This window comes from Mus caroli, unplaced genomic scaffold, assembly GCF_978045245.1.
Source record: "Mus caroli unplaced genomic scaffold, Mus_caroli_1 scaffold_3, whole genome shotgun sequence".
Taxonomy (NCBI): Eukaryota; Metazoa; Chordata; class Mammalia; order Rodentia; family Muridae; genus Mus; species Mus caroli.
In genome coordinates this window covers 7324796-7338242 of record NW_028227258.1, presented here as the reverse complement: position 1 = coordinate 7338242, position 13447 = coordinate 7324796, and the positions used below count along the sequence as shown (strand labels likewise).

The 13447-nt window shown below is 45.1% G+C and overlaps 1 protein-coding gene across 1 annotated transcript in view; it reads right to left on the bottom strand.

Moving 5' to 3' along the window:
* Positions 1 to 4471, bottom strand: part of Ak5 (adenylate kinase 5) — a 190611-nt gene extending 186140 nt beyond the window's left edge. The window contains exon 1 of the mRNA XM_021158164.3: positions 4183 to 4471. Within this exon, the coding sequence (XP_021013823.1) occupies positions 4183 to 4242 (60 nt within the window). The 5' untranslated portion in view covers positions 4243 to 4471. The remainder of the gene's footprint in view (positions 1 to 4182) is intronic.
* Between the last annotated feature and the right edge of the window lie 8976 nt (positions 4472 to 13447).

The window sequence follows — 13447 nt, the reverse complement described above, 5'->3', positions numbered from 1 at the left end:
GATTAGGATTAAAAGATAATTCCAAACTCATGTTTAAGCGAGACTTAAAATTGACACCAGGGGTTGGAAAGATGGCTCAGTGCTTAAGATGTCTTGGTTGCTCTTATAGGGGACCCAGGTTTGGTTCCCAGCACCCACATCAGGCAGTTTACAACTGCTTATTCCAGCTCCAGGGCATCTGACACCTTTGACTTCCACGGGCACCGAGTGCACACACACACACACACACATACACACACTTAAAAATACTAGAAACAAATCTAACATTTTGAGGTCAGTTTTTAAAATGCTGATTGATGTGCAATAAATCTCTATAGTATTTATACGATCACAGTATCTATACGATTACAGAGGAGAAAGTACAGTCTGACTTGTTTTTAATTCATGAAGCCTTGTACAGGGCAAGAGGTCCACGTGCTCACACATAATAAGCACTAGAGAAATGGGAACTGTTAACCACACAAGCTTTGGTCTTCAGTGGAAGAAACTGACAGCTGTTCACCAGAAGGTTGGAGTGGATGCTGTTTGATAATCTGGTGATCTTTTGCTAGTCTTTGATGCTAACCTGCACCAGAATCTCCTAGAATCCTGAGCATTGCCTCTCAGTCAATAGAATCTATCCTTGGGCTTATCATAAACCCTTCCCCCATAGGTCCTGAGCACTGCTTGTCAGTCAACAGAACACATTCTATATGTAAAGGTCACAGGTACTTTGCTAAGGAGACGCACTTTGTAAAGGAGTTTGGGTGTGGCCATGCCTAAAGCTTTGCTGGGATAACTGTCATGAGAAAACTTTTCTTTAAGTTTTATTGTGTTTAAATATGTAAAAAATAAAGCACTGGCGTCAGGCTCCAGAAGTTTCAATCAGCGCTGGCTAAATCAAGTGAACCCTAGTTTCTCTAGTCTTATCTCCTTTGGCCCATGTTCCTGCCAGTTACAGTATTTGCAGGGACCCCTCAAATGCCTGGTGTGTGTAACTCATGGAGACTAGCACACACTAGTTCCCACAAATTCTACATCTTTGAAAATGTCCACTCCTGGAACCTGGTCTGAAGTGCAAAGAATATTTTCCTTTAGAATGTTTCATGGAAAAAGCAAACATTATTCTCACCTATACATTACTCTCACCTATACATTACTCTCACCTATACATTACTCTCACCTATACATTACTCTCACCTATACATTACTCTCACCTATACATTACTCTCACCTATACATTACTCTCACCTATACATTACTCTCACCTATACATTACTCTCACCTATACATTACTCTCACCTATACATTACTAATGCATGAGGCACACACCCTTCAGAAGGTTGACAAACCCTACCACAGCTTTTAACTTTTGAATCAGTTCCATTTCCCCCCAAGGGCAGGCAGTTCCCACCAGGTGCCTTTGTTTTCGGGAATCCTGAGTGGAATGGGTTTGGGTATGTGGTTCCATCAGATGGGTTCAGCTGCTGAGGAGGCAGAGGAAGTGTCATCCGACTTCTGTGCAGCAGGTTAGCTTCCCACGCTCCTGTTACTCTGTGGGCCAGAACCGACTGCATCAACACACGGGGTCTTGTGGCTCTCCCATGAACCCTTGTGTACACTCAAGCCTGTGGGCATCCCTGCCTCTAGGTTTGGGTCAGCAGATCGTGTTTCAGAGTTACCAGTGGATTTCTTAAGCATACTTACTCAGATGGTCTTAGGTTCAGGACTCTGAGCCAGCTTCTCATAAAACCTTCTTTGTATATTTTATAAAAACATGGAATGGGGTAACAAAAATACCAGATTCTCTCAACCCCATATATAACCCAACCACAATATTAATACTTAAAATCCAGGTCTGTTAATTTTGTCTTTTCCTAAAGGCTTAAGTTGGGTGGGTATACGCAAGGCAAGTTTTCCAACTGGGAGACAGACATTTCAAGTTTTCCTAAACAAAACTAGCTCCCCAAAGGGCACTGATTCTTAAATCAGTAACAGTGAGCTTCAGTCTTTCACTGGTAATTTAAGTCCTTTTTGCTAAGTGCCAGCAGCAGCCCAGGACTGAATATAAGTAGTCTACTGATGCTATTGCTTAGTCTCTGAGTTAATCCTCTGAATATGTAAATAACCTAGTTAGACTTTTGATAGCATTCAACTAATTGCCAATCTTTGATCTAAGGTCAGAGACCAATAGTCATATTACAAAGGCGAATTAGGGGTGAATTAGGAACACAGCAGAACCAGCTGCTAAAGTTTTGTTTTGTTTTGTTTTTAATTTATTTTTAAAGCGGGAGTACTTTTCAACCACAAACCTAGCAGATACTCTGTACCACCCAAAGAGATCTGAAAAGTTCCATTATATCCATAGGTTTTGGTGGTGATACATAGAATCAGTCACCTGTTACTATGATCTGTAGTGACATTTACTATCTGCAACCATCTGGGGTTTTGGAAGGCACCTGGTTAAACTTAGAACAGTGTGGATTCTGGCACAGAAAATCCATTTTAGAAACCCGAGGTGTTTGACTTTTGTGGTCTGTACTCGTCACATGGACAATCAGGTCCTGCTTCCCTCTGAGCCGTGCACAGTGACTCGGTCTCACTGTTCAAATGGAACCTAGAAGTCTCTATAGTCTTCTCCAGCTCTTTGCCGTCCTGAACTGAGTCTCAGCATTAGTGCCTCTCGGGTAAGCAAGCTGACTTCCTTTTGAGTGTGTGCAGTATTTGGGGACATTCCATTCATATGCAGAAAAGCCAATGGGAAACTTGAAGCCTAAGCAGCTACCTACCAGGGCTCATTAGCACACACCGTACAGAGTTCTGTGAGCAGACCACCCTGGCTCCCTGTATGTTACCTGGCACCAAGGAAGAGAAATGTCAGGAGGCTCTGCCAGGCGTGTATCTATCATTCTTTTAGAAGCATAGAAATAAAATCGGTTTCAGTCTTAACATTTATAATTTAAAAAAATATTTCAGCTCTTCATTTCCACATTTACAAAAACAGCAAAAAAAAAGCTGTCCAAGCACTGTAATTATAGCATCCTGGGTTAAATAAACATAGTTTGGGGGTATTGCAAAAATTATTGTCTTAAGCGCTGCACTTTCCTTCTAACAGAAAAAAAAAAATCTCCTAAACAGGAAAAAGAACAATGTGTGGCCTTTAGTTTATAATATTACTCCTCCATTTCCTTCAGAATTGGAGGCCAAATTTTTCAAGGCTCATCCTAAGAGGCTTGGATTGGTGCCGTCCTTTTTTTAAAAAAAAATTATTTTGTTTTATAACCTAAGCAAAAGCGCTTCGGATTTAGGGTGTTTTAAGATGGAATGTGGAGAGAATAATAGGAAGCAGGACTTCTCTCTGGGAAGCAGGTACCTTTAGCTCATTCCTCAAGCCTCCTTCCTCACATTCCTTGAGAGTTACCGCATCCCCTGTCCCTGGTGCGGATGCTGCTGCTACGCCCAGCAGAGGCCAGCAACAGGAGTCACGCCTGTCTGGCCGCTCCCAGTCGAACCCAGTCTGTGTAGGTGGGCGCGAGGGCTGGCGCTGGAGGCTGGGAGGAGAGCCTGGAGAACCTTTCAAGCAACCAGCAAACGCGCTCGCTCGGGAGTTCATTGACTGGCCGCTTAGAGCTTCAGCGACCCAGGAGATAGCGCTGCACTGGATCGGCTGGGCTGTGTGTATATATGCGTGTGTGGGTTTTTGTTTTTCTCCCTCTCCATCTTCATCCTTCTCCTCAAGCCGTCCCCCCCCCGGGAGAGTCGCTTCGTCCACGCTTTCCCTCCCCTTCAAGGGGTCCCAACGCTTGGCGCCTGGAATGTTTAGGACTCTGGAACCTTCAGTTTCCTGTCTTGCCTCCGTGTGGGCGACAGTGGTCTCACCTGGCTTGACCCTCAGCCCCAGAGAGTGCTGCCAGGCCACGATCTGATGTCCATTCTGGGTGCCCATCTCGGAGGGATACTCTGGGGGCAGCCTGCATCCAGAACCCAGCCTGAAGAGGGAAACTTGATCCCAAGATATGGGTTTCAAAGCCTGCATTTGAAAAGGACCCTAGCGACCCGAGCGCAAAAGGCGACTTGTCTGGGGCGAAGGGAACGGCGACCTTCTGTGAGCGCCTTCATTAGGTACCCTACACCGGAAGGTGCAGCGGGGCACTGGCCCTCGGGACATTCGCTGGGGATCCTTTGGCCACCCCAGCCTCTTACCTCGAAAAGCTGAGGGATGTCCCTCCGGGCCAGGTACTCCTTGGCGTCGTTGGTGTTCATGGCTGTACGGCGCGCGTGCAGTGGGGAGCAGGAGGAGAAGCTCCCGAGGTTGGGGCTGGCGGGGCGCAGCCCTCACTTGGATGCGCTCAGGCCGGGGTCCCCTCAGCGACTCCCGGGCAGCTGTGCCGTCCGCGCTCCCGTCGCCCCCGCGTCCGCGCCGGTCCCCGCGCCAGCCAGCAGCGAGCAGCAGCGGCTTCCCGGGCGCAGGCAGCGCGAGCGCCAGGGGAGGGGCGCGGAGGAGGACCACGCGGCCGACGCCACCAGCCGCCGCCTCCCGGCTCTGCGCGCCCGGCCCGCGCCTCCGGAGCTCGCTGCGGCGGCCGCCAGTCACGCTGCGCGGGCGGGCGGGCGGGCGCGGGGCGCGGGGGTGGGGACGCGCGGGCTGCAGTCACTCCCCAGCCCGCAACGCAGCCAGGGCAGCCAGGGCACCAAGGAGCCAAGAACCGGGCGATTGGAGCTGGATACAGTTTTGCTTCTACACACACACACACACACACACACACACACACACACACACACACACACACACACCAGACACACACTATAGACAGACACTCCCCCCCACACACACACACACCAGACACACACACCAGACACACACTATAGACAGACACTCCCCCCACAAACTTACCACAGACAGACACTCCCACACACACCACAGACAGACAGACAGACAGACAGACAGACAGACAGACAGACACCACTTACCAGGAGCTCTTCCAGGGGGGAAAAACCCAAGTCAGAGAATTCATATATTCTTAAAGTTAATGGCCTTTCAGTGATAGGGAGTTGGGAGTAGGGAAAGAGGAAGGATTCTGTTGGGTCTTTTAACACTGGAGTACCCAGCCCTTAAGAAGAGTTGGGCCAACTTAAACATTTGAGTAGAAGGCCTGAAATCCTTAGCATAAGATTTAGTGAGCAGTCAAAGAATCTTTTCTGCTGGGAGGAGCTGAAGGAGGAAGAGAGGACTGAGTGGTGGAGAGCTGGGGTCTGCTTTAAACTGCAAAGGGCTGGATGGGTGGAGTGCGTGGACCTCAGATTAGAGGGTCAGGTGGTCACTGGCCCAAGGGCCATCAGAATGCCCTAACAGGAGGTGGCGGCGAGGTGTACTGGTGCCTACCCAGTTACAGACCAAGGTGCACCCATCCTCCCCACAGCTACCACGATGACTCATTTCCTACAGAAGATGTCTTTTCACTGCCTCTTTGAGAGATGCTCTGGGCCTCCTGGGAATGTGATCTCTAACTGCCTGCAAGGGCCCACTCTGGAGAGGGTAAGTGGAAGAAAGAAGGCAAAAGCTACATACAGACTCCTGGCATCTGGGGTCTGGTAGAAACCAGCGCTCTAAATACTTCAAATTAAAAACTCACCATCTGAATGTCTGTTTCAGGATCTTTCCTTGGACCTATTTCTTGGTCCACATAAGCCGCTGTTGCTCAAGCCTGAGGATGGCTACAGCTTTATTTGAGCAGGGGGAGGGAGATCAAATTTTAATTAGCTCAATTTGAGAATTAAATAAAATTTGTGAACATTTTTGAAGCCACATGCCATAATAATGTGTTGTGTTAAGGAGGCGATTTTTTTTCAATTCTGAGGACATTGGTGTCCTCTGTGAGAATGTCTCCACCTAAGTTCCTCTCACTTAGTTGACAGCAGGCTTTGGAGGGAACCAAAGCCATCTCTGCCCTGTGCAATCATTTCCACAGTCCTTGGAAAATCCTAGGGCCTGGTGGCTTAGTCGGCTTAGAAGCACACGGGACTGAAGAGGCCAGTTCCTGTACGCCTTCTTGAGGTCCTTCTTTCCTTGGTTCTGTTGCTAGTGTTATGCTTTGTTTTTGTTTCGAGGTGATACATGATTCTTAGTATCTTTAGTAAATCCAGCAAGTGACAGCAACAACCCAGTAAAGAGAGAGGGGTCAGAGAATATACACTGTAGCCAGCTTGGAAACAGATGTAGCAAGTTTACATCAGCCTTAGAGAGTGAAGGCTGGTGTATCCCAGAGTAGAGAGGTGCAGGAAGGGCAAGATGCTTGTCACTGTTACTGCAGACTGCGGCCTCACAGGGACAGAGCATATGCAGAAAGTACAGGCTTTCAAAGCTGGGCGAGAGATAGCAGGGACAGGAGCAGAGGGGCATCCTTGCCAAATCTATGCCGTCTTACCAGCTCTGTGATGGTTCTAAGGCTGGGTATAGAAAGCCTGAAGCCCCTCGTACTGTAGAGACACATTCCTTCAAGCTCCAACAAACTATAACATTCTCCAAGTCTGCGTATTTGGTAACAATTAGCATATCATGATATTTTCCTACCTTGTATTCAGATAAGTGGATCATGACCAAATAAGTTTAAAGAGACAAAGACTTCATTTGGGGGCTCTATATTTAATACAAATGAAATTGTCTCCATCCTCTTCAAAAATCTTTTGGTATAGCTTTAATTTTTACAATTTTCGAGAATGGTTAATGTTTTTGAAGGTATAGGAGTTGGGACATCTGAGGAAAAATAATAGAATTGTCTCTTGTGATCATATCTTGGGAGACCATGGTAAGTTTCTGTGCTATGGCAGTAACTAAGACAATCTCTTGCCGGTAAGGACTCTAGTTTCCATTGGAGAATGTGTGTAATAAGTGTGTGTAATAAGTGTGATAGGGCCAGTAAGATAGCTCAGTGTGGACGAGTCTGATATTCTGACTTGTTCCCCAGGATCCACATGCTTGGGAAGAGAGAACTGACTTCCCATATCTGTCCTCTGACCTTTACACATGCGCTGTGGTGCTGTGGCACAGGTGTCAGCACCCATCCACCTACACAGACACATGCAGACAGACAGACAGACACACCAAACAAACAAACGAATAAAGTGTAGTAAGTACTTTAAACAGTACATTGAAGGAAAGGCAAAGAAAATGGTCAAACAACATCAGACTGTGATAAACAAGAAGAAGTAAAGCACAGAGATAGCAGAAAATCAGACACAAGCAAGAACACATCAGATAGTGGCAGGTGTGGTGGGAAAAAAATCAAAGCTGACTCTATAGATCTGAAGCAAGGGTACCAGTCCAGACCTCTCATAAGGAAGGGGCAGAAGAAGTGGAAGTAAAGATAATCACAAGACAATGATGAGGACTTTCAAAGGACCAGGGATGTTGGAGGAGGAAGGAGCTTTGAAAGGGATTGCTCTCTGAGTCACCCATAAGGAGCCAGTTCCTGCTGACACACAGATCTTGTCTCTGCAAGGGCTAAGCCTGCTGGGCTTGCTCAAGTGGCTAAGATGGAGGACCAATTGCCCATCCACACAAAGAAGGCTTGAAGACTTTGTTTGCACTCTGCTAGACTCTAGACCAATGGTTCTCAACTTTTCTGATGCTGCCACCCTTTAATACAGTTCTACATGTTGTAGTGACCCCAACCATAAAAATACTTTTGTTCCCATTTCATAACTGTAATTTTGCTATCATTATACATTGTAATGTAAATATTTGTGTTTTCTGATGGTCTTAGGCAACCCCTGTGAAAAGGTCTTTCTGACCCCCAAATGGGTCATGACCCATAGGTTGAGAACCACTAGTCTAGACAGCTAACACATGCCTACACTCAGCCCCATCAGTGACCATGGCAGGCATGTCTGTCATCCATCATCTAACTATGGCCAGTTTAGCATTACTTTAGCAGTAATGCAGAAAACATCGTCACAGAGGACAAGGTTTGCTAGGAGAGGTTTGGGGGGGGCAGAGAAGAGAGGGGGGAGAATAATAGAGGGCAATGGATGGTATGATCATTTGTAAAAGAATAGAAACTCTCTATTGATAACACTTAAAGGAATGAAAAGGAAACATTTCTCATGCTGAAGTTGACCCCTCTCCCTCATGGGAGCTGAACAGAGGCAATGGCAGGGACTAGTCTAGTTGATGGTACTTGTATAATGACAACTTTGACTGTAATGTGCAACAATGTATTGTTTGTTATGTGTCCTCATGTGCTGAGAACCTCACAAAGTATACAGTGTTACATATGTGTCTATATGTCATAGTAACTTTTAAAACAACCAGTAATTATTTCCACTATGTTAATGAACTCACCAAGAATCAGAGAGCCTAATTCCAAGGTTGCACGATGGCAAGCATCAGTTTGGTTACAGACTGGTGCCATGCAACCCTTCCCTTACACACCAGCAGCACAATGCTCTGCAAGTTGACAAAGGTCTGCAACAATTTCCTTTTGCCTTTATCACTGCCTCTCCTTTTCCTACCCCTACCCCGTGTGTGTGTGTGTGTGTGTGTGTGTGTGTGTGTGTGTGTATACTTGGGCGTGCACGAACAGTTATGTGGAGGCTAGAAGTTGACTTCAGGTCTCTTCCTTGCTCACTACTCACCTTATTTTCTGAGACAGCATTGCTCACCAAACCTAGAGCTCATTGTCTGGTTAGACAGGTAGACCAGAAAGCCCTAGGATCCTCCTGTCTCTGCCTCTCCAACCCTGGAATTGCAGGCACAGGCCACCCTTCATGGCCAGCTCCCCACCCTCTGTAGGCACTGGGGATTGAACTCAGGACCTCATGCTTGCACGGTAAGCATTTCCCCCTAAACTCTCCCCATCCCCACTACGGCTGTTCTCTAAGGGACTTTCCATTGCTCACTTCTGTTTTTCAGTAGATATTATTTTGTATTGGAGTCACAAGCATCATAGCAGCAAACTTACACTGGGGGTTTGTTTCCAACTGTCGAATGCTCTTTTCTGCTCCAAAGATTCTGTGAGCCCAGAGATTGTGTAGGAAGGATACCATCTCTAATCATTAAATATCTGCGTGCTGAATTTCTCATGTTTAGTGCTGAAAATATGTCTTCTAATTATTCTATTCCCTTCACTAACTCATAACCCATTGGGTCATTTAAGTCTGTGAGAAGTTTGGAAGCTTTTTATCCCCTACAGAAAGCACTAAACAGTAAGACCTACTTCCACACATTTGCATACAGCGTTTTGATAAGTAAGCCTCTGGTTAGCAAGCAGTCTCTCTATAGGGTGTCTTCATCTTTTGTGGTCATTGAGATGTATGTGTTAGTTTCTTAAATCTGGGATGAACGCAGGACTATGTAATAGTGTGTGACACTCTTCAGCCAAAGAGAAATTTCACTATATTCCCTTTCTTCCGTACACAGACTGGACACTTACATTCTAGATTTCAAAGATCACCAGGAATTCTCAGGTTAGAGTTTAAACTTCTCATGGTGTCTGAAAGAATTAAGAAAAATAATTTTAGTCTGGCACCAAAAAAAGCTATGGTTCTGAGGACCTTACCTAACGACTTCATCAACAGACTGTCGAAGCGCAGCACATTCCTTGATCTAACATTTATGGATAACTATGTTTCCAACCCATATTTGGAGATAGAAATACAAAGGGCAAGACCCAAGGAGCTCAGTGTCCCGTGGAAAGAGAGCAATGTGTATCCGTTAGGTTTAGATGAGTTTTATAGTTCAGTGATGGCGTATGCATGTGGAGGATTTTACAGTGCGGCAAAGAGTAAGCATCGCATAAACTTACACAAAAGGCACGGAGCAGAAACCCCCAACAGACTTTGCTTCCACTTTTTACCATCCTCAATAAACACTCTGTGTTTTCCCTGCTGTCGCCTCCAGCTTCTCACTAAGACAGGCAGCTCTTTACAGACCTCATCATGGCCATTCCTACATGTTCACACTGTCACATCACTTCAGATGGCTTTTCAGCCACTGAAAGGCTTGACGCAACATTCCCATCTTCTCTCAAGGATGCACACTTTGGTTGCTTCTACTATTATGCTACGCTAAGCAATTCTGGTACAAACTCCATGCATATTTTTTCACATTTTAAATTATTCCTTAGTATAAACTTCCCAAAGTAGGATTGCTAGATGAAATGGAAAAATCATTTTGTGGTTCTTACTTAAGTTTCCAGAAGGGTCTGCTCTATTTATAGCACCATAAGTCATGTTTGGAGTAGATGAGAGATCTAGTTTTATTGCGCTTTCTCTAATAAGGAATTCTATTTTCATCATTCATTTTAACCAAAATGGATAAAGGTTGCACATTAGGGCAAGTGCACCTTTGTTCCCATCTCCTTTGTTGGGCCTGGTCTTCTGTCTGGTGTTAGAACATTTTCATCTCCGCTTTCCTTTTTTTTTTTTTTTTTTCGGAGACAGGGTTTCTCTGTATAGTCCTGGATGTCCTGGAACTCACTTTGTAGACTGGCCTCGAACTCAGAAATCCGCCTGTCTCTGCTTCCCAAGTGCTGGGATTAAAGGCATGTGCCACCACTGCCCCGGCTCCGCTTTCCTTTTACTGTCTGCTTTGCACTGATTTCTTGTGATGACACCCCCATTTATGACTTGATTAGAGTATTTATTAAATTGCTTCCTAAATTGTGTTTTTAATAGGCGACATCTTTTGAAAGGAAGTTATCTTTGTGTGGGTCACAACACAGTGGAGCAACTTATCCATGGAGATGTTGGCAAGCGAAGCACTGCGCACACTGCCTCCCTTGTCAGCACATAACTTAAACAGGCACTGTTTCTCCCTTTGGGACAAGAAGAAAATGAATCTGAGTCTCAGATCGCACGAGTACAGAGAGATTAAACAGTACAGCAAATGTGCTTCCGATCTAACTGTAAACAGTACAGGCACACAGCTTCTAGAACGTGGAGGAGAAAATGTCTGTTACCGAGATGTAGGTTAAAGGTTTTAAGTGGGTTGTTGGCATTGTTAGAAGTAGAAATAAAATAACGATAGTAACAGGGGTAAGAACTTCTGCTCTTCAAAAGATACAATAAAGAAAGTGAAGACACACCCAACCTAGAGGGAAGTGTGCTGTCAACAAGCAAAGACACACCAGACAGGGAGGGAGGTGTACTGTCGACAAATGATACAGTGAAGACACACCCTCCTGACCCAGAGGGAGGTAACCAGAGTAACAAGGAGTAACAGGGGTGGATAAGAAGTTCTGTTCATCAGAAGATACACTGAAGAAATTGAAGTCACAGCGGACCGAGAGGGAGGTGTGCTGTCAATACAGACAGCCAATAAAGGAGTCATGCATAAATGACTTCTACAAATCAATAAAGAAAAAGACACGCCGTTGTAAAACTGATCAAAGACACAAAAGATCACTTTATTAATATAGAAAAAATATGATGGCTAGCTTTTATTGCTAAACTGATATAACCAAGAAACACCTCGAAAAGTCTCAAGGAATGATTGTCCTCATTGGTCTCCACTGAGCGTGGCTGTGAGAGGATTGTATTAATTAAGGTAATCAATGTGGGGGGATCCAGTTCGCTGTGGGTGGCACTATTACCAAGGTAGGTTTGTGTAGATATAATATCTAGAGATGCGGTAGTTTATAAGTACAAAGTCGAGCTCCGTGAGCCACTGTTTAACGGTGAGAAATTGAGACAAGCACAAGCGAGCGAGCAAGCACATATGTCTTCATTCGCTGCTTTCTGCTCTTAATTACGGCTGTGAGGCGACTACTCAGTGACGCTCCTGCCTTGACTTCCCTAGACTGACCGACTGTAAGCTGAAATTGGGACTTGACATAAACAGCTTTCTTCTCTGAGTTACTTTTTGGTCAGGGTGTTTTATCACAGTCACTAAAAGTGGGACAAAATGCAAACTAATATCACAAGATGACGCCAGTGTATACCCACTGGAACGCTTACATTGGAACAAAATAAAAGATGGCAATTATCAGCTAGTGGGCCTGTGGAGCTGTGAGAGTCTACTGTGCTTTGGGGAGAAGGTAAATTCATGCAACCACTCATTATATAGTAGGTCCTTTATAGAAGCATTGTCTGAAACAGCCCGAAGCTGGAAACTACAGGAGCAGTCCCCAATAGCACACACCGTACGTTACTCACAAAAGGCAGTCCCCCAAGCACTGAGGATCACTGCTCTCCAAGTAATTGTCGATGGATGAAGCTCACAAGCACGTTGAGCAAGCGTCAGACAAAAAATGTTCACTCTGTAATTCTATTTATTCGAAGTACAAAACTAATCACGAGAAAACGTAGATACTGCAACAGTGTTTTCCCACAGGAGACTGAGGTGGCCACGAGCTTGAACAGAGTCTTGGAGATGACTGTGGACCTTCTGTTCCTAGATTGGGAGCAGGCTTGCACAGGGATGCTCATTGTGTGGATGCCCATTCAGCTGCAAGTCTTTCTCGGCATGCGTGCCACACTTCTACAGAGACTTAGTCAGTAAAAGCCAAAGGTGATGGAGCATGAGATTCAAACCCAGGACTCTACTGTTCCTAAACCCTGGCCTTCAAAACTGCACTGGTCTTCATTGTTGCATCTGGAGTCAACATTGTACTGTACATACATGATATTGTGGGCCATAACCGGTTTCCAGTTTCTTCTCTCCCTGGTTCTGGGCTCCTCACAAGCAGGGATCATGCCCTAGAATTCTTTATATTTCTGTGTTTTGTACAATGACTATCCCCAAATAGGCACACATGGGTGGAGGAATGAAAATCCTATATCTATAGCTATTATATCTGTAGCTATACTATAATAAGATGCTTAAGAGTCAGTCAAAGGAATTTATAATTTATAAATATTCTATTATCCTTTAAATGAAACATTGACACTGTTTTAAATCACAGCATAACAGCTTGAATTAACCCCTTATATAAATTCTAAATTATCTCACAGGACTATCTTTAGGTGCTAAGAGAATTTAGCTCTAAGAGTGGCTTTATAATATCCAGAAATTCAATAGTTTATAAGTACACAACAGAGCTACACACACCACAGTAAAAATAACACAGGATAATTCCTTCAGTCAACAGCTGTTTCATAAGGACCTACTGTATACCAGACACCAATGGCAGGAGCCGAAGTGAGTAGGACACACACCTGGACCAGCTAGGTGGCTCATCCAAGTGGGTGACCCAAGTGCTGTCTGACCTGCAGTCTAAAAACAGTACAGAATCCAAATGATCCATTAATTGCCTAGAAGTCTGAAGTGCTATCCCACACACCTGCATCAGAAGCAGCAGACCCTTCCGAGGGTTGACCCTGCCTTATTTTTATGTCTTTACCTTGTGGCTCATGAATAATGCATTAGTAATGCACATGTTAATCTCCAGGGATGAGTAAGTCAGACCCTTAGCATCCAAGGAATAGAATGTGATGTTTCTCAGCAGTCGCAAGGCAGTCACGTTGGTGT